Source organism: Vespula pensylvanica, chromosome 17 (assembly GCF_014466175.1).
Source record: "Vespula pensylvanica isolate Volc-1 chromosome 17, ASM1446617v1, whole genome shotgun sequence".
Lineage (NCBI taxonomy): Eukaryota > Metazoa > Arthropoda > Insecta > Hymenoptera > Vespidae > Vespula > Vespula pensylvanica.
The window spans coordinates 3,673,974-3,699,746 of record NC_057701.1 but is presented as its reverse complement, the minus strand read 5'-3'; the positions used below and the strand labels follow the sequence as shown (position 1 = coordinate 3,699,746).

General features: G+C 31.5%; 2 protein-coding genes across 3 annotated transcripts in view; both read left to right on the top strand.

Moving 5' to 3' along the window:
• Positions 1-18,737, top strand: part of LOC122635135 (semaphorin-1A-like) — a 287,458-nt gene extending 268,721 nt beyond the window's left edge. Inside the window, exons 8-15 of one of the 2 annotated variants that reach the window (XM_043824970.1) lie at positions 2,129-2,217; positions 2,350-2,491; positions 10,145-10,493; positions 11,305-11,387; positions 11,490-11,588; positions 13,537-13,821; positions 16,869-17,012; positions 18,387-18,737. In XM_043824970.1, coding sequence (XP_043680905.1) covers positions 2,129-2,217; positions 2,350-2,491; positions 10,145-10,493; positions 11,305-11,387; positions 11,490-11,588; positions 13,537-13,821; positions 16,869-17,012; positions 18,387-18,703 — 1,508 coding nt within the window. In that variant the 3' untranslated portion in view covers positions 18,704-18,737. The remainder of the gene's footprint in view (positions 1-2,128; positions 2,218-2,349; positions 2,492-10,144; positions 10,494-11,304; positions 11,388-11,489; positions 11,589-13,536; positions 13,822-16,868; positions 17,013-18,386) is intronic. The other variant, XM_043824971.1, reaches the window with a different exon arrangement.
• LOC122635234 (uncharacterized protein DDB_G0283697-like) lies at positions 18,731-25,124 on the top strand (the record flags this gene model as incomplete). The annotated part of the gene is made up of 1 exon (XM_043825194.1): positions 18,731-25,124. A coding segment is annotated over one exon (960 nt), but the record flags the coding sequence as incomplete, so codon positions are not given.
• Positions 25,125-25,773: the final 649 nt, after the last annotated feature.

Here is a 25,773-nt window from a genome sequence, read left to right as displayed (position 1 = left end):
CCATACTTAATTATTAATGATTCTATTAAGTTAAGTTCTGTTTTGATTCTTCTTTTTTTCGTTTTTATTTTTTGTTTTTGTATTTCTTACTACGATATTCGTGTTTAATTATTTCAACTTTGAAAATTTACGTGAACAGTCTTGTTCGATTGATTTCAAGTTATTAAGATAGTTGTTTAAGATAATAGAAATTATGATGATATAAATGATAATATTTATTTTGCATTTAACTCTTCTTTTTTTTTTCTTTTTTGATTTCTTCTCTTTTTTTTTTGTTATTTTAGTACATTACTTTAATTAAAAGTGACATTTAGTTTATAATTGCTAACAAATTATTTTTAAACAATTCTTGATGACTTTTTGATCGATCTAATAATACGAATACGCACATACACACGCGCACACACACATACGTCCTAATTTATTTAACTATATCATAATTGATTTAAAATTAAACGAAACGTAGGTATGTAACGTACTAACGACGACGACGAGAAAAAAAAAGGAAAGAAAAAGGAGAAAAAAAAAAGAAATCACATTTAAAATGTTCCCCTGTCAATAAGTACCTATGGGTTTCTGTAATAATAGCTATACAATCAATATCCGTAAATCGAGTGTTAAAAATCAATGTGTTCGATATGTAACGTAACATCGATCAAATGCAATCGGTGATTGTATCGTTCACGTCTACGTTGTGAATTTTAAAAAAAAATATCGGATTAGCTTCTCTATTCAATAAAATAGAAGGATGATGGTAGAGCAAGATTGCATATATATATATATACATATACATGCATACATATATACATATATATATATATATATATATATATATATATATATATATATATGTACAAGCCATGTTAACGTTAATTATCATGTTAATTAAATATACCCTTTGTACCCAAAGCGTTGTAATAAGTCCAAATAACGAGAGAGAGAGAGAAAGAGAGATAGAGAGAGAGAAAGAGAGAGAGAGAGAATGACGATGAGTAGTGAAGCGAACTCGCCCATCGAATTTTGATCGGTGTCTGGCCCACCAACTAGCGTTGCTCGTGACCCGGCGAAATTAAAATTTAATTATCGATCGTATTATTCGTGCGAGTGCGTCATTCAGGAAGCCTCGCATTTCCCGAAAGAATATTATTTCGTTCGTCGTTAATTCTCCGCGTAACGTGCTACGAACGAATGAACAAACGAACGAACGAACGAACGGACGAACGAACGAACGAACGAACGAATAAAACTTACAATTAGTACTTATCGTCCTTCCATACCACCCCTACTTCCACTCCCACTCACCCTCCCACTTTTCTCATCCTACCAAAATATCAATACCAACACCGTTATCGACATGTTGGTATTTGATCTTTATCGACGAACACGTACGAGACAGTCAATTTATTTGGAAATTTCGATTTATTTCCCCCAACCCTTCTACTCTCACCAACCCCCGTTCCTTCGATCGCACGAGCTCATCTTTTATCCGATTTTAGTAACGAAATTTTACCAAATGTCGCTTCGTGCCTCCACTATCCTCTCTCGTCGTCCCCTCTTTTCCAAACTCTCTCCCCTAACCCGTATCCTCTAACCCCCTTCATCGGTGTCACGCTTATAAATCACTCTCGACGATCACGATATCGCACTCTAACGCGTACACGTACGTATTACCTATCCATAGATTTCTATTTCCATCGAGTTTTCCTATTATAAATACATTGCGACAACTTGCCTAGTAGTATCATTTCGATGTTGGAGATATATAAGTGAAGTGAGATGAGACGTGAGATAGAAGATGTTAGAATGAGTACGATGGTTCTCTATGAATGTTTCATCTCGTTTTCCACGAATCATTAAATGTGGACTCGTTAAAAAAGAAAAAACAGTATAATTAAAACGTTAAACGAGAAATTGTTTCTAAATTAGAACGAACAAGTATGTGAAGGAATAAAGAGAATGTGTGTCTGTATGTGTGTTTTGTGTGTGAAAAAGAGAAAGATATATACACACATACATATATACATAGAAATATATCATATATAATATATATAGAAATTATATATAGTAATACATATATATATATATATATATATATAAAGGTGAATAAAAATGTTGATTCTGTTTTCAGGACCAAATTTTGTCAGCTCGTTCGCCTACGAGGATTACGTGTTCTTCTTCTATCGGGAAACCGCGGTCGAGTACATGAACTGTGGCAAGGTATTATATGAGAAACGTTGCTCTTTTATAAGATGAAAAATAAAACAAAAAGAAAAAGACAAAGAGGTAAAAGAAGAAGAAGGAAGTAAGGAAGGATTGTTCGTGACCAACACGAATTTTCTTTATTTTCAGGCGGTCTACTCGCGGGTCGGTAGAGTCTGCCAGCACGACAAAGGCGGTCCTCATGCGTTCAGCGACAGATGGACGAGTTTCCTGAAAGCTAGACTCAACTGTTCGGTACCTGGCGAATATCCATTCTATTTCAACGAAATACGTGAGTATCAATTTGTATTTTTTTTTTGTTTGTTTTATTTCCTTTTTTTTGTTTTATACATAATATTTTTCTTCGTTTGATAGGGCGGAGAACAATTTTGTTATTATAAAATTATTAATTACCTTTGATCGAAGAACAATCTTTTATTAACATAAAAATATTCTTCTGGATGGGGGAACGATCTTTTTTATATCTTAAAATATTCTTTAGAACATGATCACAGGAAACAATTTTATTTACCTAAAAATATTTGTCTAGATTTGAAAAACAATATTTTTATATGTAAGAATATTCTGCCACCATCGTAGGAAACAATTTTATTTCTCTAAAAATGTTTCGCCTGGTCCGATAGGGAAACAATTTTGTTTACTTAAAAGTATTCCTCCTAGTTGTTCGCGAACAATTTTTTATATTCGAAAATATTCTGTATGCTCGGAAAACAATTTCATTTACCAAAAAATATTCTTCTATATCAGGGAATATTTTCTTTTATATCTAAAAAATATCCCGTTTTGGTCAAGGAACAATTTGGTTTACCTAAAAATATTCTTCCCCGTCGCGGAACAATTTGTTATACCTACAGATATAGTTCTCTATCTAAACCTTTAGAAATCTTGTGAGATGGAAATCAAAAGAAAGAATCAAAAAAAAAAAAAAAAAAAATATGATCTAGTCGAGATTGAATCCTGGTGCGTCCCATATTACATATAGAACTGAAAAGAAATTTTTGTTCGGCATGTTGTACTGTTCACCATGCTTATAAGATAGATTATTCACCATCACGTTCACCAGCAGCCGGTGGTTTTCCCAGCATAACCTAACCAAACCCAACTCAACCAATCCCTCCCATCTCTAAAGGTAAAGCGTGTAGTGTACTATATAAACTCGTTTCCTGTCACTTGATAAGTCGTCCCAACTGCCTACGGAGCAACGAAATGAAGCCTGGGGAGCCAGTAGGAAAGTACAAATGGTACAATGGCCGCAAGCTCACCAGGAGGTGGAGTAGCCAAACGGTGAACGACTAGGTTGCCGCTGTTGGTACTGCTGCGCTGATCCAGAGTAAAAGAGAAAAGACGGGACGAGTGGTGGGATATGTCCTTCTCTCTCTCTCTCTCTCTCTCTCTCTCTGTCTGTCTCTCTCTCTTTCTCTTGCTCTTTCAAGAGCCAGAGAATATTGTCGCCGCACATCGAACCGAAATCCCTATCCGACGAGGAAGCTTGGCTTCTGGCCAGCTGAAAGATCCGTTTGGTGGATCCTTGCCAAATCGCAGGTCCGGACTATCCCACCGATTGCTCGGACAACCTATACCCCACTCCAATCCTCCTCTCTTTCTCTTCTCTTTCTCTCTTTCTCTTACTTACTCCTTTACCATCTCTTTCTCTTTCTCTTTCTAGTCCTATCTTCCTTTCTTCGTTCATTCCTTCCTTCCTACAGTTCTATCTCCTTCTTTTCCTTTCCTCGTCCTAGACCCCCCTAGCAGCTTCTGCTATAGCCTTTCCACGATGTGTTCTGCCTTTGCCAGATGACGGGAGAAACCTTGGAACGGATAGTAGAATGGAAAAGAAGAAAGGAAATGAATAAAGAAGTTTATTACCGTCTCGGGGATGAAATTCTCCAACAACGAATCGGACCGTTGCACCTGAAAGCCAAATCACTCGACCGTCTTGAAATTCCTCAGCTGTGTATCGCGATACCTTCGTCCGGTCGACGTCTCCTTCTTACGTTTCATGCTACCGAACGGGAATTAGAATGAGATTTCTTCAGAAAATATATATCGTAAAATTGGATCTTTTTCCTTTTCTTTCCTACGTATTCAAGAACTTTCTTAGAGGAAAGTACTGTTTGATATATCGGATCTTGATCGAGAAAATGTAATCCGTTTGACATGGGGAAAAAAAAGGTGAGTATTTTATAATAGAAAAATATTTCAAGCGAAAGGAAACGACATGAAATAGTATTTGTTATACAACGAGTCACATAGGTAGTACACGAATATAGGTTATGTATACATTTTGAAAGCATATATTTATATAGGATATATATACATATGTGTGTGTGTATGTGTGTGTTGCTTATAAAATTTGATTTAAAATAAAATTGTTGCATGTTGTTCTGTTCACCATGCTTATAAAATAGATTATTCACCATAAAATAAAACCGGTTACTTATAAAATAAAATTGAAAGTTTTAATTATCTTAATGAATTTTTTCTATAGGAGAAATCATATCAAAATTATTATATTGTTTTAAAATGTTAATTTGAAATGATTTTAATTTTTATTATAATATAGATTTTCATTTATATTGTGATATAATAATTTTAATTCGTTTTCATAATGTTATTTAAAATTTTTGAATTTAATCTCTTCGATACGATTTTTCACTTTAGTTTACAATTATCGAGTATATAAATATACCAAAAAAAAAAAATTAAATATTTAACTTTTAAAAGTTCGTATTAAAAAAATAAAATTAAGTTATCATGTTATCGTCGGTGAAATTGCGTTTCAGTACTTCTCCTTTTATTTTATTCTAGAAATTAATAAGAAAAAGTAATTCAATTAACGTGTTTTATTGTTATTATTTTATTATTTTATTAGAGATTAAAACTATATTATTTTACGATTAAAACAATTACAAATAACGTGGAGGTGACGGAAACAAATAAATTGATTACGCGCCCTGTTTCTCATCTTCTTAGGGTGAAATTTCTCTCATGATAGCCTTCAAGGATTAAAATGATCAAATTATAAAATACCTATATAACGTATCATACGAACGCGAATTACAATTTTTATATAAGTTCGTATTATAACAAATATTTTACAAAACGTTATACAAAAATATGTAATAAAATTTTTATTTATATATATTCTTTGTTAAAATGACGAATTTTTTCAAATTATCAAAAATCTTCAAAATACGAATCTTCTTACATTTTTAAAACGGAATATCAAATTTTCTATATTTATATATAAAAATATATAGTAGAATTTTTATTCGTGCAAATTCGCTTTTAGTATGACGAATTTTGTTAAATTATCAAACATTTTCAAAACACGAGTCTTTTTCCTATATTTTTAAACGTCAAATCAATGCCAAATTTCATATATATATATATATATATATATATATATATATATATATATATTACTTCTTGATATTTATTAAATAATAATATTTTACTCTCGTATAACATACTTAAATAATTATTATCGATATAAACCGAATTTGTCGATCATAGAAATAAAGTTAATTGTATCTAAATATAGATAAAATATTTTATCATTTTAATTCATCCATCCTTCTTTATTCCATTCGAAAAGCTATCGTAGTCGAAAAATTATGCGATACCATACCAAGATTTACCTACTATACTCTACATACTATATTCTACGATTAGTTTAGTTTATTCGCGGAATGTACGACAGTTGTGTTGTACGAACATATCAAACTTGATTGGTCTATACTCGAGCTAAATCATACTATACCGTTCTCGAAGTAATAAAGTTTGTCAGGAACAATAACAGAAGGGCAAACGTCGAACTCACTAGCCAAGTATACATACACATACACTTACATACACTTGCATACACTTACACATACTTACACATACATATAGTTTCCAGTAGAAGTAGCGCGGACCGATCCTAACTCTCGGCGAACGGACCGAGTTCCCGTCCAAACTAACAAACGTGAAGCTGACAAACCGTGTTCGTAGTCAATCATACGTTTCTCGACCGATGAGCGACGTCGAAAATTCATGAGAGTACATCGGAATACGGAAAATTTTGTGATTCCAAAAGTTCCGCGAGATTCTATACGGAAATCGTACTCTTTAAAACAAACGAAAGAAAGAATCGAAGAAAAGTTTTCGAATGAGATATGTATATAAAGAGTACAGTGCGTCTAAGAAAGAGAAAGAGAGAAATATATATATATATATATATATATATATATATATATATAAAAGAAAAATAAAAGAATAGAAAGAATGATCGAGAAAGGAAAATAAAGAGTGAGAGAGAGGGAAAGAGAACGAAGTCTCCGAGATATATACTATATTATTCATCTGGAAAAGAAACGGAAAGAGGCAGTATTTCTTCAACTGCGTATGCTCCTTTACGTATTTTCCTTTTCTCTGGATATTATTCTTCTTGTTTTCCGTTTTTTTTTCTTTTTTTTTTTTTTTTATTACTCCCTCCCCTTTTCTTATTTTTTATTATTGTTAGTATTTTTCTTTTTTTTTTTTTTTCTTTTTATTTTTTCTTTCCTTTTCTTTTACACTCCTTCCGTAGTTTCGATAAAAGAATGTAAAAATTGTTCGAGTCCTCGTTCGAAGTGTACCATTAACACTTCTTTCTTTTTCTTTTCTTTTCTTTTCCTTTCTTTTCTTTTCTTTTCTTTTCTTTTCTTTTCTTTTCTTTTCTTTTCTATATCCGAAAGTATCGTGCTTTATAAAAGAAACCGGGAAGTACGAGAAGGGCTGATCGAAAGATGTATTATAGTATCGTATAAGAGGACATAAAAATAACAGGGTGGAACTAAGGGAACTAAGGGATAGGTATCAAGATTTATATTCTCGTTAAATGTATTTTATGAAATAAAGGTATTTAATAAATTTGTTCGTTATGAAATCGATTAACGACGTCATCGATCTTTCTTTTATTTATTTAATTTAATTAACGTCGATATAACGAGTATTCGGATGAAAATAAGTTTCATTTTGTTATTATTTTTAATTTACAAACTAAAATAACAGTAAATAAATAAAGAAAAATAACAATTGCTTCACTTACTCGTAACGATTGTGACTTTGTAATAGTTATAAAATTATTAACTTCTACTATTAATAAAACTAAGGAAAAATTCTTAATGAAAATATTACTTTCAAAAAAAAAATATATATATATATATAAAATATGTTAAAATACGAGATACATATATCGTAAAATAGAAAAGAAAAAAAAGAGAGAAAAGAAAAGAAAAAATCCAATCAGAGAATCAGCTGAGAGACGTACTGAAGAAATAATTGTAGTTCAAAGCTTTAAATTTGTACGATGTCATTTTTTCCCCTTTTTACTATTTTTCCTTTTCTTTTCTTTTTTCTTTTTTTCCTGATAACAAACCATATTTTATCCTCGTAATAAAATGAAGACGTTCGTTATACCGTACGATAAAAAAAAAGAGACAGAGAGAGAGAGAGAGAGAGAGGGAAAAGAAGAAAAAAAGAGAAGAAAAGAAAGAGAAAGATAGAGAGAGAGATCGCAAGGACCATAGTTGAATTTTCATCAGAGTCGGCAAAAGTCGAGTCTACGAGAGATGAATTTGACGAAGTTTCATGCTGGTTTCCACTTTGTTTCCTCGAGAAAAGGACGAATCGAGTGAAGGGATAGGGAATAGGGCGCTAGGGCTTTTCGTGCTCATGCACCAAGATTCGGAGTGTACCGTTAGACGAGTGGAATTTGAGTTGAAAACTTTTTCACGTCTAGATACATATATGTTAAAATACATCTTAAAAGGTACACGTTTCTCTCTGTTACATGTGTTACATGTTTCTCTGCATATAATATATTCGTACGTATTTATACGTGTATGTATACGTATATGTAAGTGAAAGAGAGACAGATAGATAAATAAAGAAAGAGTGTGAGAGAGAGAGAGAGAGAGAGAGAGAGAGAAAGGGAGAAAGGGAGAACGTAGGGAAGAGGACGAGACTTTAAAGGCTCGTTCGACTTTTAAACTTGTCGCGACGTTGGAAACTTTTTTCTCTTTCTCTTTCTCTCTCTGTCTCTCTTATTCTCTTTCCTTCTTTTTTTTCTACTTGACTCGAGTCTGGGAAAACGTTCCAAGCGAGTCACATTTTCTTCCCTTTTTCGTCGTCATCAACCCTTTCTAGCTCGCATTTCTCCCTTCGTTCCTTCGTTCGTTCGTTCGTTCGTTCCTTCCTTCCTTCCTTCCTTCCTTCCTTCCTTCCTTTTCTCACCGCCAAGAAATTTCGCGATCGACCAGTTCGTGGCTAAGTCGTTAGAGCCAAGGATAACTAAAGTAGAAGGAGTATATCTTGCATTATTGGTGTTTCTCACCAGCGTGTATAATAACATGCAAAAGAGAGAAAGAGAAGAGAGATAGAAGATATTCTTAGAATATGACGCGTCATTTATTGAAGATTAATATGTTGACTGTTATGAGATTTTCATACGTTTTATCATAGATACGGCAAAGTAAAATCATTTCCTTAATATAAGTTTATAATTAAATGTTGCTTGTATAACGTTGGATCAATATAGTATCACAAATATTATTTCTAAGATTACTCGACACTTTCGTCTATCGTTTTCGAAGGTCTTACGATATTACTTATGATTAACGATTATTATTAATCTCTCTGTAATCAGTTATTTCGAATTAATAAATAATTTAAGTGATATAGTTCAATGGAGAACAAAAAGGAAAATAGGGAAAAGTATTTTGATAATATTAGCATTGTAATATCGAATTTATTTAATATATCTAGATAATTTTTAACTATTTAATCTTATAATCTTATTAGTTATTATATCGTATTATAGTTGTCAGGAATCGTCAAGATTTATTTTTCATTATGATTTTATTATATTAAATGATTATATATAATAAAATTATTATCTAATAAATTTAATTTCAATAAATTATTTAAATCAATAAAATAAAATGACAATTATTGAAATAAATATATAAAATATGATTATTTAAATAAGATTATCATCTAACGAATTTAATGAGAATCAATTATTTAATTTAATATAATAAAATCTTGATATTTTGAAGAATATTAAACTATTTATATCTTTAAGAAAATTTACCTGCGATTAAAAATGCCAGTATCTGAATGATTATTTGACATTTCGGACTTATTCATATCATTGAATTCGTTTTGAAAAGCTCTATCGCGTTGTAGAATGAAAAGCGATAAGAAAAAAATCCTATAAAACGTTATACGGGGAAAATTAAATACTGCTTTTAGTGCTTTTCAGAGTACCACGAAGAAAAACCGTTTTTACCGATAAAAAGAATAATGGCAGTATTCTGAACGTTACTACTTTCTTTTGTTGTACGCCATTACAAAAAACTCGTTGTCGTACTACGATTCCTTTAACAAGCGTAAACAGCAAGCGTCAAAAACTTTAAAAGCATTTTTCTTTTATTTTTATTTTTTTATTTTTATTTTTTTATTTTTTTATTTTTTTTATTTTTTATTTTTTTTTCATAATTAACTCTCTTATTGGTAGTACCTTCCGTGATCGCACGACAATAAAATCAAAAGGATTCCTGCTTAATTATATATAGTTAACGTTAAAAATCGAATTTTTCTTATACTCACACAGATTATAATAATTCGTTGATATTTAATTTGAAGAGACTATTTTATAGGAAAAAAAAGAAAAAGATAGATATTAAATTTCTAGGTTACGTTATTATTTTTATATTTTAATGTCAAAAGATTTGAATTTTAATACATAATAAATTCATATAAAAATAAAAAAGGAATAGATAGAAATGAAGAGAAAAAAAAAAGATAAATGAATAAAATATATTTGAAAAGCAATCATATTTATTTTCATATTTATTAACCAATCCAATAAATCATTGTTTTGATTGATAATTTTCAGAATCAACGAGTGACGTAACCGAAGGATTTTACGCTGGTAATCGTACACGATTGGTATATGGTGTCTTCACAACTCCTGTAAATTCCATCGGTGGTTCAGCGATTTGCGCCTTCTCCATGAACAGTGTTCTCGAAGTCTTCCAGGGTGCGTTCAAGGAGCAAGAGACGATAAATAGCAATTGGTTGAGAGTGCCAGCAGAAAGGGTACCTAAACCAAGACCCGGTGCTTGCGTTAACGACTCTAGGACACTTCCAGATATGACCGTGAATTTTGTTAAGGCTCATCCGCTCATGGACGATGCTGTCCAATCCTATTTCGCAATGCCTGTGATAACCAAAGTCAGTTTCAAGTAAGTCCTTTCTATTACTATGATTATATTCATTTCTATTACACTTGATGAGTTTAGAACAGTTATTATCGGATTTATAATTCTCTTGTCTACGTCTTAAGATTAAGACAATGTTTCTCGAAGTTATATAAAAGATATAAATACTCTCTTTGTTAGAACAAACGTTCGAAGTAATCTCAAAATCGCATCAAGTTTGTGTGTGTGTGTGTGTGATTCTTTTTTCTTTTTTTTAAATGTTCCATCGATTGTTAAACAATTTTCTCCTCGACGTAATATAAATTATCGATGATAAAAGTGATTTATTAATCGTAAAAATATTTATCCTCAAGGCTCGCTACATCAATTTGAGGCAATAAACTTTCAACTTTCTTAAACAATTTCATTTCTTGGAATAATCTTTCTCTTCGTATTTTATTTAATATCAACAAAATTTCGAATTACATTTTCGATATTTTTCTTAAATAAAATATACCATCATATTCGATTTTATAAAACGACAAGCATAAAAACGATTAATAAAATAATCAAAGACAAAGATCCCTCGATAAAAATTTGTCGTCAATAGAGACGATACTATAGATCCAAAATTTCTCTATTTCTATAATTCGTGATAATAATAAATAATTATCAATTAAGATATACATGTTAGAACATATAGATAATTGTTCGAATTTTGAGATGTAGAAAATATTTGAAATGTCCTTTGTCGATCGATAATGTAGAGAAAATGACGAAGAAAAAAATAACAAAAAGAAAAGAAAAAAAGATAAAAAAAAAAAACAACAAAAAAATATTCTTGTTTTGTCTACAGTTACAGATTTACCAAAGTCGCCGTAGATTCTCAAGTGAAGGCGTTAGACGGCAAGGCCTACGATATACTTTACGTTGGAACAGGTAACGTCAGCCCCTAAAATAATAACATTTCTCGTTCGCCGCACGAGATCGTATTTCGCCTTTCTAAAATTATACATGGAAATATTCGGATATATTCCACAGACGACGGTCGCGTGCTGAAGGCATTGAACACCCGTTCCCCGGATTCTGTTACCGACGTTAATCAGGTCATTGTTAGCGACGTCCAAGTGCTGAAATACGGTAAGCTTAGCTACGAAGTCCCTATTTATTTTACTACTCGCCATATAGTCCAAATATATTATACGTAAGAGAGTAGACCCTTCCTTTTCATATATATTCTCGATCATCAAAATTTTATCCATGAAAAAAATATTTTTTTTTTTTTTTTTTTTTTTTTTCGAATCTCTCCATATCTCCGAAAGATATAAAATTAATGTTGTACCTTTCGAAACATAAATTAACGCTTATCTTTTACAATTACAAATATATAATTTCTTTATTTTATATAATTTCAAATTTACGTAATTTACATAATTTTTAAAATACGATAGAAATAAAAGAAATAACTTCTCGTTATTAACAGATTGCTCGTTTTTTGAACCATTTTTTCTCGATCTTTTCATTCGGTCCATTTGATGTTGTTAAATGCATTTAATAAATATACCAGCGTGTACCAATCGGTGTTACACGCGGCTTGAATGGAAAATTTAACGCGAACCATCAATGTTAGATATCGCATGGAACGTGTTAAAATACTTTGTTTTATCATTTACATTACATTTAGAGACATGTTTGTATAACTATGTTTATTGATATCGGTCGTATTGATGGATACATTAATATGCATTTATGTTTTTTGTTCTCTTGGTTTTGTTGTAATATTAATTCATATCATTAACGTCGATCAAGGTCAATATAAATTGTTATAAAATATAACATTTATGATTTATATAACGTTAAAGTTACAACCGTCGATGACTTACGTATAATGTATCTATTTCTAACGAAAGAGGCACAAATGATTTATTTTTAAAAAGAAATGATTATTTCAGACAAAACAACCTCTATTTCTATATTTATATACAATATATATCTATATATTTTTATTTTTGGGAAATAAAATCTTTCGGATTTATAAAGAATAATTATTGTTAATTATAATTATTTTTTTTCTTTGTTAATTTTGTACATTTAGATAATTCTCTCTTATTTCCTCTAATGATGCCCAATTAAAGTAGTTCTTATAGTTATTAGTTTTGCCACTGGTGATACACTTGTAAAGAAGTTATCTGTTATTATCGTTCTACCACATTCGGTATATGGTTCCATAAGTTTTAGAACGACAAATTCATTCAAAGGCATTAATTAAAACATCTGAACTATTCGAAAATGTTATGAGGAACTTTTGAATAAATCCCAGTGAAGTCAAAATTTCAGCAAAATTTTGTGAAAAGTCAAAATGATCCATTTCGGTATACGTAAGAGGTATTTATCATTAAACTTTTCCTTCAGGAATATCAACCGCGAGAATGACTGCATCAAAATTGAAGCATTAAGCTTTTAAATCTATTAAAAAAAAAAACAAAAAAAAAAACAAATTAATTTTCATTTTCGAATAGGAATATTTCCGCCTCTTTCTCTCTCCTCCAAACCTTATCGAACTACATATACACTTATAATTTTTGTTTTGATTCGTTAACGTGTACAAATGAAAAATATATCACCATTTTCAGCTATTAAATATCTACATGTCAAAATGATCTATCACTGTATACACACGTATATAGAGTTACACTACGTGTAAATGTTAAACAAAACAAAACAAAAAAGAAAGAAAAGAAAAAAGAATTAAAAAGAAAAAACAAAAACCGAATTAATAAAATTAATCGTTCATACATTTCAATAAACGTCAAAAGAAATCTGATGAAGTAATACAAACTAAAGATGAATTGTAACAGGATATCAGAAGAGAAAAGAGAAAAATAAAAAAGAAGAAGAAGAAGAAGAAAAAAGAAAAAAGGAAGAAAAGGAAAAACACCATCTTGACCCAGTTGACAAATCTAGCGTTAAACGTGAAATCTGAAAACTGTCAAATTATTAAAGACCCACACCCTCCCCCTCACCACCCTTTCCGTAAATCCAGTGTTAAATCGTGCGAAATTAATATATGCGTCGTTAACGTTTATAGGACAAGCCGTGAAAGATCTGTTAGTGGTACATCTAGCAGGTGAAGCAAGTAAATTGGTGGTCTTTGCCGATTCGGAGATACGTGCAGTGCCATTACATCATTGTGATTCACCATTGGCAGGCAGTTGTGCGGCCTGCGTTGCTCTTCAAGATCCACATTGCGCTTGGGATGCTACGACAAATCTTTGCGTCGCAGTTCCAACAAAACTTCACGATAGCGATGCCGACAAAACGCTCTTCCAAGATATCCTTATGGGAAAGCACAAAGGCTGTGGTTTCGAACAAGGTATAGTAAGGCTGTTATTACAAGTAAAAAGCACCCTTCTTGAGCTTTCACGAACGAATTCCTCGAAAACGGAAGAAAAGCCCGCTTTCCCACGCACTCTTCTCCTTTTTACCCTCTCGAAGTAATGACTCTTTCTCTTTCTCTCTTTCTCTCTCTCTCTCTCTCTCTCTCTCTCTCTCTCTCTGTGTCTATCTGTTCTTCTCTTTCTTTCTTTCTTTCTTTCTTTCTTTCTTTCTTTCTTTCTCTTTTTTTTCTTTTTTTTTTCCTCTCTCAATATCTCTCTCTTGAAATACTTGATTTAACGCATCCTTGACTTCAAAGTGGAAACGACGACTTTCGAAAAATCTCAAGTAGGGCTCACGTACAGTCGTTCGCAGAAATATTCGGTATAAAAAAAAATTTTCCGAGGAAGATTGACAATATATTTGTTTATTGATTTATTGGATAACGTTCTAATTTATCCATTGAAATTTATGTAGCATAGTATGGATGTTGTAATAGTGTAAAAACCTTTTTTTTATAGTAACGGTACAAATATATTGTAATAATTTTATATGGTGTATGGTATTTTTTTTTCTTTTTTTTTTCTTTTTTCTTTCTTTAATATTTGTAGTATTTCTGTTTTATGTTATTATATTATACTAGTATATAATAATATGAAATATATACTATTATATTTTATTATATACTATATCATAATATAATAGTATTATTTAATATCAAATTAATAAATGAATAATAAGTAGAAATTAAATATTATATAATAGTACTATACTAATATAAAATCTACGTGTGACGATTGTATATTATACCGATATAAAAAATTATTACTTCGTTCTTCTTTTTTTATAATATTTTTTATTATGCTTATGTAAAATTATTAAACAAATTACATAAAATAAAGTTTTATACTATTACAACATATAACGTGCTATGTTAGTTTCAATCGCTACGAAAAATATAATTATAAAACGTAACTAATTCAATTGATAATTATATAAAATGAGCTATTAGATTATCTGATGTATTGACTATTCCATGCCAAATTGAAATCAGTATTTATAACATAGTATAAAAATAATAATCATTACTATGTAGAAAAAAATAAATTAAAAAGAAAAAGGAAGAAAGAAAAAAGAAAAGAAAGAAGAACTTTTTATTAACAGAAGCATATTCAGATATTCTCGTCTTATATATTAAATACATATATATATATATATATGTATTTAGTATTACTGCGAAGATATTCAAAGCATATAAATTCATTTACTTATATATAGAGTAATAAAGCAGAGATATTCAAAGCTTATCCGGCACATTTAACAATAGACGTTTGTCAAAACGATAGACTTCTCTTTAAAGAAGGAGGGAAAAAAAAATGAACAAAAAAAAAGAAAAAGAAAAAGAAAACCCGAAGAAAAATAGAAAAAGAAACATAACAGGAAAAGGAAAAAGAAAAATAGAAATAAAAATAAAAACAAAAAGAGAAAGAAACTTATCGACTTCTTCAAACAGAAGAAAAAGTTCGTCTAAATAAACAGTCTACATAGATAGGCGCGCACATATACGCAAATATATATCTACCCATATACATACATACATATATACATACATATATAATACATATATATATATATATATATATATATATACTCTTAAATACAATACAACGTACACATAAATACACAGTCTGTCTGTATCAAAGATTCAAAGCCATTCGAAAAGCGCAGGGATCAGCGAATCGATCGAACCGTGGCGCGTTCACCCGTAATCGCTCGACGAGTCCATACTATATATATATGTATATATACAAATACATACAAACTATATATAGTTAACATCACGAATACAGTAACAGAAAGGCAGCTTTCGCGATATATCCCAACGGGATTCACCGAGTATCGCAAACTTTCTTCTCATCGTTCCGTCACGTAGATTTAACTACTTGCTTTTGCAAACCTTTAGCTTTCATCTTTCGGACCCCAGAAGTTCTCCCCTACCATTTTTCTGTTTCTCTGTTTCTCTGTTTCTCACCTTCTCTCTTTCTTTTCTTTCCTCGCCTCTTTTCTTCCTCATCGTTCACCCTCTTTCCTTATATCTTTTACCAAAGAATTATGGCGAACAAATCGGCTCGTTTTATCCCATTTTCTCGCATTTTACCATCCTCGTACTTCTAACCATTGTAACACGTCAACGACACAAGGATAATATGCTACTCTGTATGAGAGTATGAGAATCTCGTCTGATGCTTTTTAACGCGAGCCCTAACGATAAGGATTTATAGGCTCTCCTTTTCTACTTGTTATACTCCCCTATTGCAATTCTTTACGAGTTTCCTTATTATTCTTTTCTTTCTCTTCTTCCTTTTTCTCTGTCATTTTGTTCTTTTCTTTTCCTCGTTTTTATCTTTTATCCTGTCTTCCTACCCTTGCTTTATTCCATTCTTTCTTTTTTTTTTTTCTTCTTTTTTTCCTTTATATATATATACATGTATATATATTATATTAAAATATAATATTTATATATGTATTATAATACATATATAATATATATAATATTATATATTTATTCGTATTTATAATATATATTATTATATATATTATAAATAAATATATTATATTATATATATAATATATTTCCTTTATATATATATATATATATATATATATATCGCACGCTAAATCTTTGTATTAATTTTGTTAACTACTGGTTATAACACCATATCATATTGGCACTTCATTTCATTTACTTATTTCATTTTCATGGGATTAATATTAACTTTACCCTTCTTTTACTAACGAAATTTATCATCAATACATACTCATTTGTAAGCTTTGGCTATGATCACTGTTACCTTATTATGTATTTTTCATATATACATACATACATACATACATATATATATATATATATATATATACATGTACAAAACGTATGTATACACGTACTTATGTATAGAGTATGTGCTTGTGTGTATACATTTTATATGTACTACCTGATATCATCAATCCCTCGTGTCATCGTCAACTTGGTGAACGTTGCTTCAGAAATGGCGAAACCCGTGCAACCAGCCGTACCGCCCGAAATCGGGCGCGGGGAGCAACCCGACGAACGAGACAATGAAATTGTCATCGAACTGGATCGAGAAAATCAATACGGTCGTACGCAACCAAGAGCTAACGAACCTCAAGGTAATCATTAACGCCAATATCCACTTGCGTCATACTTCTTCCTTTCTCCTTCCTCTTTCTTCTTCCTTTCTTCCTTTCGAAGAATTTTAATCGGTCCCATGATGATCCTTAATCCTCAATAAAGGTTATCGTGACTGAAACTTTATCCTCCTCCCCCTCATGCAAAATTTCGTTTCAATATCTTTATCTTCTATCTAACTTTCGATCTGATAAAGAAAATATCTCGAACTTAAAGAAGTTCGGAAAAAAAAAAACATTCTAAAATTTTTGACACACGTATATAGCGAAAAATATTTTAATACGTTAAATTTTATTAAGAGAAGTTGAGCTTCTTAAATACATTATCGTTACGAAAAAAGAAAAGAAGATAATAAAAAAAAACTAAACAATTGTAAATAACGATATAGGTATATCGCAATATTCGTACATTATTATCTCTTTTTGACAATAATAATTTTTGGAAATTTTTCTATAACCATTACGAAAGAGACCATTTATTCAACATGTAATGAACATATATGAGTGACAAATTATAGAAAAATTGATGTGACACGATACGTGTCATTAGTGAAATGGATATTCATTTGGATTATCAGTAGTGACAAATGATATCATAAAACAAAATAAATTTTCTCATATATTTTTTTTTTATTAACACAATAAACAAAATTAGATTGAAACGATAATAGATGATAACCTTTTAAGAATTAAAATCAAATCAAAAAGCTTCGAAGGTATATTTGTCTTTTATCAAGATCGAAGCTAGTTATTTATCTACCTATCTATCTTTCCTCTCACCTTTATCATTTCTCATTTATTTACGTTTTTCACGTCGGATCTTGTGCACTCGTCGATATAACGTATACATAGACACATATAATACATACATGTTTCGTCGTAACTCGAGCGTACCGAGACACATAGTGCGTAATCAACAAACCTATTCCCAAGCGTGTCCTTTCTAACGCACAAACCCGTTCTAACTTTTGCTTCGAAGGATCATGTCCCGCGGGCATCGTTGCACGTTCTACCAGACTGTCTTCCTTCCGTACATTGTTTTTCCTTCCTCTAATCCAAGCTATCGATTCGCATTGTCCTCGCTTCGATGTTCCTTTCCTAATCGTCGTATGTGGTCGAAGTCCTGTCTCGTTTTATTCTAAAACAAAATAATCATTAACACGTATTGATTTCTTTATCTGATCGGATAAGTGATAAAACGATGGCTTTAACTGAAGCTATCGTTCTTTTATACTTTTTATAATAATCGTAAAGAACATGAAATACTACGTCAAAAGGATTAAGATTACAAGATAAAAGGGTTTTACCTGTTTCTAATCTAGTTAACCATCTGATCTGTTTATTGTCTCGTTTCAGGCGTCATAGTGACACCAGTGGTATACTCGGCACAAACATTAACCGGTGCTCTAATAGGAACCTGTCTTTTCTCATTGGTCGCTGGTTTCGCATCCGGTTTCTGGTTTTCCCAAAGACTACGTGGTACTCCTTACCCAGAACCATCTGAACAACGTCAACAACTGAATCGATTAACGGAGAGCTCGGAATCACCTGGTTTTAATAACAAATCCATCAATCTTGTTCTAAACGTACCACCGAAAAACCCAAACGGTAAAAACGCTAATTCATCGGCGGAGAATAAGCCAGTGCAGAAGGTGAAGAAGACGTACATATGATACAGAAGGCGACAAAGAGCCGTTTGAGGCTTATCATCACAGGATCCCACGGATTTCGGTACTTCCTCGTCGTCCTTCGACCTCGCCGAGTCGGACGATCGAAACGACGACGAGGAGGAGGAAGAGGACGAGGAAGAGGAGGACGATGACGATGACAATGACGGCATTAATGTTGATTATGACGAAGATGATGAATGCAACGAGGAGAAAAATGATAGAAGGAAGGAAGAGAGAAAGAACATCAAGGAAGAATTAGCAAGCTATTGCATTCCCAATCAACGATCATCGATTTCCTCTGACATCGTCGAATCCTATGATAACAAAAACGAGCCGTGGGTTCCTCTCGAGTTCCTCCTATCTTCATCGAAAGAAACAACAGACCTCTTTGATGCGCGATATCATCCGTACCAACAATCACACAATCATCGTGTCGTACCTCGTCAAGAATCAAGAGGTGGACCACTGCGGAGTGGAAGAGGAGGAGGAGAGGGCCAAGAGTTGCACTACATCGAAACGGTTATTAGCACGAATCCTAACAATTGTCCTCGGAAACGTAGCGACAGTAACAGCAGTAGCAACAGTAGTAGCAGCGCTATGACAACCATCAGTACCAACTCGAACGATCTCCTTCGCAAGCTACGTCGAAACTCAGCGACAACCAACTCAACCTTCGTTTTTGATCTCGCCCAAACAAGTGATCCCTCGAATCCACGCGACCATTACATGGTACCAACGCGAAATCCTCGCGAACTCAACGAGAGAATTTTATCACTGTTCAATCCTCAATTTTTACCGAACTTCAACGACATGGTTAAATATATGGCAGCGTCCCAGCAGGAGCCGAGCAATTCTCGAACTAATTCGAGATCGATCAACGCTGAGACTCGTCTCTTCAGGCATACTAATCGCCGAAGGAAACGGAATAGCATCAATGACTCTATGCTTTTTCGCCAGGGACTGGTCTATCAGGTGCCACGTGACAAATGAACTGTCGATCCACGAAGATCGACATGAAGTACGAGAATGTTCCGAGACCGATATATAATAAATATACATTCGTATATACGTATATATATGTGTGGGTATGCGTGAAATCTTAAATCTTACATCGCAAGAATTGTTAAAATACATACATACATACATACATACATACATACATACATACATATATGTATATAAATATATATATATATAGATAGATAACTATGAGGTGTAATTATCGTACGATACGTAGTGTCAACGTTACCTGATTACGGCGAGATGTGATTTTTTCGTGTTGGTTCGATTTCTTCAAATTTGAAATATGAAAAAGGAAGAGAATAATAAATAGAAGAAGAAGAAGAAGAAGAAGAAGAAGAAGAAAACGAAATGCTACGTCTCCTTTCCTGAAGAAGCTGGGATAATTCCAATGAAGATGATGAAGATGAAGAATGAGAAATGATCTTCCGTCGTAGGACTCAACAACGTGGGAATAACGAACTATTTTTTTAAACTAATACTCTCGACGATTCGTTCTCCTTTCTCTCTCTCTCTGTCTCTCTCTGTCTCTCTCTCTATTTCTCTTTTTCCCTTTCCCTATCTCTCGCTCTCCCTCCTCCTCTCTCTATCTCTTTCTCTCCGTGTTTGACCACCCTCTTATCGAATGATCATCTTCTTCTCGTCGTTGGTTCGTTCGTTTGACGTCATTTAAGGATAGAAGTCAATCCCATTAAACGGGATCCACGTCGAGAGTACCTTTCTCATTTTCTGTTTCTCGATAGAAGACAGCGAACGGAATCTAGGACAAAGGACAACATTCGAACTGAATTGTGAGGATGAGAAGGACGTATGTATTTATCTACATACATACTAGAAACTGAACTGTAGGATGAGAAAGACGTACATATGTATTTATCTACATACATACGTTATCGTCGTTTCTCGGTGTGTACTGTTGTACTAATGTGATATGGATCAGAATATAGTACTGTTGTGTGTTCGTAGAAGTGGCCTGTGTGTGTTTTGTATAGGTGCTTAAATAAAAATACAAAATGAAAAAGAGAGGGGGAGAGAGAGAGAGAGAGAGAGAAGGGATGAAAGAAGAAAGAAGAAGAATAAAAAGAACAGACATAAGAAAAAAATGGAAATTAAATAAAATTGTTATGCGTAGTAAAGAGACATTACTAATGAGCATTCGCGCGAGACGAGGCGTGCCTTCCGTTGTACTAATTGTTGGCAAATTTTCATGTATAGATCAATAGAAAGCGAGAGAGAGAGAAAGAGAAAAAATACAGAGGATGATAAAGAGAAAGAGAAAGAGAGAGAGATAAAGGAATGAATAGAAGAGGATTATGAAAAAAGAGATATTTCGTCGAAGTGAGTGAGTGTGTATATATATATATATATATATATATATATATATATATATTAGGGCAAGTGCCTCATTTAAAAAGTGTTTCGTTCGAGATATATTACGTAGAGAATGGAACGATGAATGAGATAAGAAAAAGAGAGAAAGAGAGAGAGAGGAGAGAGAGATATTAAGAAAGAATGAAAAGAAAGAGAAAGAGACTTTAGTGAGACTAATTTTGGTACTGTTGTGCACTTATTAATGTGCTGTGAATATCGGATAAGTGGGTTTTACGAAGAAGCAGAAGATTGATGAAAGAAGAGGAAGATAGAAGATAATGAAGAGGAAGAAAATCCAAACGGAGGCACACGCGCACGTACGATTCCTTTGATTCGTCGCGAACTCCCATGTTCCTTTTCACGATCCTTTCGATTTTAAAAGAAATATATATGTGTATATATATAAATATACATATATGTATGTATATATATATATATGCATATATATATATATATATATATGTTTGAAAAACATCATTTCGGGCGCGCTATTTTCTCGAAAGGATTCGTGAAAAATCATGGCGAGAATAGAGTCTTTATAACGTGCTTTAGATACGATGCCTTTGACAATGGCGCAAATCGGTATTTTTAATCGAATATTATAATAGATACTCGTTACATTGCGTAATATTTGCGTTGTGTTTTAATCGCGGTTTATAGACGGAGTGCCTGAGATAACAAAAGAAGATTTAACAAAACAAAAACGAAACGAAACAAAATAATAAAAAAAAAGCAAAAAAAAAAAAAGAAAAGATATGAACAAAAAAGAAAAAAGGGCCGAGACAAAGGGAAAAGGAAAAAAAAAAAAGGAGAAGTCACCGAGCAAATTTTTGTCAACTCGAAATCATTGTTAAAGATAAAACTTCTACCGAGGGATCACGTTTGTTTAGTATTCTTATTTTTTTTTTTTTTTTTCAATTATGCAATAGGAAATGTATTTTATAAGGATATAACGACTTGAGAGATAAATTTGAAAGGACACAATTTGAACGATAGTATATAAATGATGTATCAAAGGATATGATTCTTTTTTCTATTGTATGATATTATACATTATAATATTATGTGATTTATTACGATTATTGATATATTAAAATTTTTTTTTCCAATATCATAACCAGTTTCTTGGAACAATTTGGAAAAAGAAATATTTTCTTCTCTCTGATTTCTATTAAAATCTTTCTTTCTCTCTACAGTTTATAATTATCAAATGATGTCTCTTTCATTAAAGTCAATGATTTCACATTCGCAATATTTCCTTTTAAAAAATAAGCGATTGATATAAAAAGTACGTCGACTTCACGATATCGGATCAATGGTGGAAAGAAACGTCGTGATTAGATCCGTTTATTTATTTTTTTTTTTTCTCTAGGAGCGAGGGTAGAGAGTAAAGAACGGCAATAAAAAAGGTTTTTTGAGAGTAGAAAAGAGTGAGAGGGAGAGAGAAAAAGAGAGTTGGAAAAGAATGGTGTCTACGTCATTCTGATTTATTTTCCGTGACACGATCGAACGATCTCTTTAACTCTTTCCCTTCTCCTCTTCCATCTTCTACTATTATGTGTGTATATGTGTATGTGTGTTTCGACTCGTTTGCGGTATATGCTTCGGTGTCGCAGGTGCATGCATATACACATATACATAGGAAAATGCACCGTCTCTTTCCATCAGCTCCAACGACGAAGGTATGAGGTTGTATTATATTAACTTTAAAGCCACCGATTAACCAACACTGCCGCGTCAATTCTAACGTGCTTTCAAACGAAAACGCGATTTCACGATACAAGATCACACGATAGGTAATCGCTATTGTACATCGATTTTCACTAATTGTCATTGGACGTTGAAAGAAAAAGAAAGAAAGAAAGAAAGAAATACACGTTTACCGTGAAGAAAGTGTGCTCGAGTGTGACGTGGAGGTGGATAAAATGAAAGGGGCTGAGATTTGTTCTGTATGATCGACGAAAGAAAAAAAAAACAGAGAGAGAGAGAGAGAGAGAGAGAGAGAGAGAGAGAGAGAGAGAGAGAGAGAGAGAGAGAGAGAGAGAGAGAGAGAGAGAGAGAGAGAGAGAGAGAGAGAGTGCTTTAAATTGTATGCTGAACGAAAAGGTGACGATAATTATACTGTATTAAAAATAAAAGGAACAAAAAATGAGAAAACGAATGAGAGTGAACGAGCGAGTGAGAGAGAGAAAGAGAGAGAAAAGAGAAATAGAGCGACATAAATAATGTAAATAAGTAGAAATTGTTTTTTATCGTTGAGAATTTTCTTCTTTCTTTTTTTTTTTTTGTTTTATATCGACAATTTTCATTCATTATGGCTATTACTCTCGTCGTGCGTAAAATTTGAAGACCGAGTCTACGCATATTAACGTTATTATTATATCGCATTCTTCATTATCGCATATAAAAAAAAGTGTTACACATACATTTTACCTTACACGGGAAAAAATAGAAAAAGAAAAAAAAGAAAAAAAAAATAGAATAAAAAAGAATAAAGAAAAAAGCGTACAATTTACACGTTACACGTATGTAGAAATGATATACATACACTAGCTCGAGAAATACGTGCATGCATACATATATACATACATACATGCATACATACGTGCATACATATATACATTATACATTTTTTAATCCGCATTAATATAGACATACATTCATTCACACATACATGCATACATTTATACATACATGTGTTCACACATTTACGAATACGATATGTACCGAGTAACGAGAATGAAAAGGAGAAAGAGGCAGCTAATTTACATTGTAAAACGCTCAGACTTTTGGCGAAAATCCGAGACACCCACGTATATTTCTTCTTCTTTTCTTTTCTTTTCTTTTTTCTTCCATTATTATTATCATTATTATTATTATCACTACTATTACTACTACTACTATTATTATGATTATTATTATTATTATTATTATTATTATTATTATTATTATTAATATTATTATTATTATTATTATTATTATTATTATTATTATTATTATTGTTGTTGTTGTTATTATTATTACATTTGCCATGCCTCGTTTATATTGAACGTGTCCGATTTATTCTCGAAAAAGGTTGGCAAATGATTTTACAAATATGATCTTTATACTTTCATGATTAAAAATGAGAAATTAAAGGCGAAAATTAAAGAGAAAAGTTGAAAGAGAAGAAATGTAAAACAAAAAAAAAAGAAACAAAAACAGAAAGAAAGAAAAAAGGGAAAGAAAAGAAAAGTGGAAGTATCCAACTTAGGTACCTTGCGTCAAAATGAGATATATAATATATATATATATATATATAATAATTTTAATTATGATATTATTATGAATAATGATAATTGATAATGATAATAGTAATATTAATTGAATTTAATAATAATAATAATAACGATAACAATGGAATGATAATATTTGACAAATTGTTATATGCTAATAATTTCTAAATTAGTCAAGTATCGAAATGACCTATGAATGTATATGTATACAAAACGATTTATTAGGAATGATATTTAAATATATGAATAATGTAAATAGTATAATTAAAAGATCCGTTTAAAGCTGACTTTATTGCGCTCCGTATTGAACGAATAAACAAATGAAAAGAAAAAGAAACAGGGTGCGGTTCTTCGAAGCTCTAATATTCGTTGCATCGTTATTGGCTGAGACATGATTGGAGATACATCAGTTTTAAAAATATGTTTTAGACTGTATAATAGAAAATCGGGAGAAAAAAAAGAAAAAGAAAAAAAAGAAGAAAAATAGGGGCTGAGTGTATAACACTCGTAAATTCAGTTTTAAATAGAGATAATTTTGTGATTAGATAAAATGATCTTATAAAATTTTGACAAGAGAAAGAAAAATTAAAAAGGAAAGAGAAAGAAGGAACGAAGAGAGAGAGAGAGAGAGAGAGAGAGAGAGAGAGAAATGAAAAATGTTAGGTTGTTTAGATTGTAACGTTAAAAAATTGCGATCGCGTTTAATTAACTGGCGTTTAGAAAAAGAGAAATAAATTTGAAAAACATTCCATTAAAAATGCCAGGACTGTCGACCGCTGCTTCGTTTGAAACAATTTTTCTTTCTTTTTATTTTTTTTATTTTTTTTTTTTTTTTATTTATTGGATTGTCGATAGATATTTCAATATTTTTTCTCTTTTTTCTTTTTTTTTTTTAACCAACGAAATTCATACATGATTTTTCAGTTTATGATTAATAAAAATGACTCTCAAAAATGGTCCTGAAAAATTGATCTAATTTTAAAAATCAATCGGAAGTTTTGTTTGCGTTTCAACGAATTTATCATTTTCTTTGCTTAAATAAATAAAAACGCTATATACCAATGAATATTAGTTAAATATAAATTCATTTGGATGATTAAAAAATATTTCTCTTCGGATTTGCGTTAAAAAATTTAGATCATACAAATTCAAATGTTGACCGACTCGAACTCGCATTGAGTATTGCGTGATACAAATGTCTTCCATTCCAGATTGAACAATTTATCAATGAAGGAACACGCGATTAAGGAAACGCGAATAAAATTTTAGAAATAAAATTCTTTAAATTTAAAATACCAAGTTAAAGATTTTTTTTTTATAATATCCTATAAAACATTATTATTTCTATTAACAAATATATTTGAAACAATTACAAAACTTCACATTGATTTTTAAGATCAATTCAAC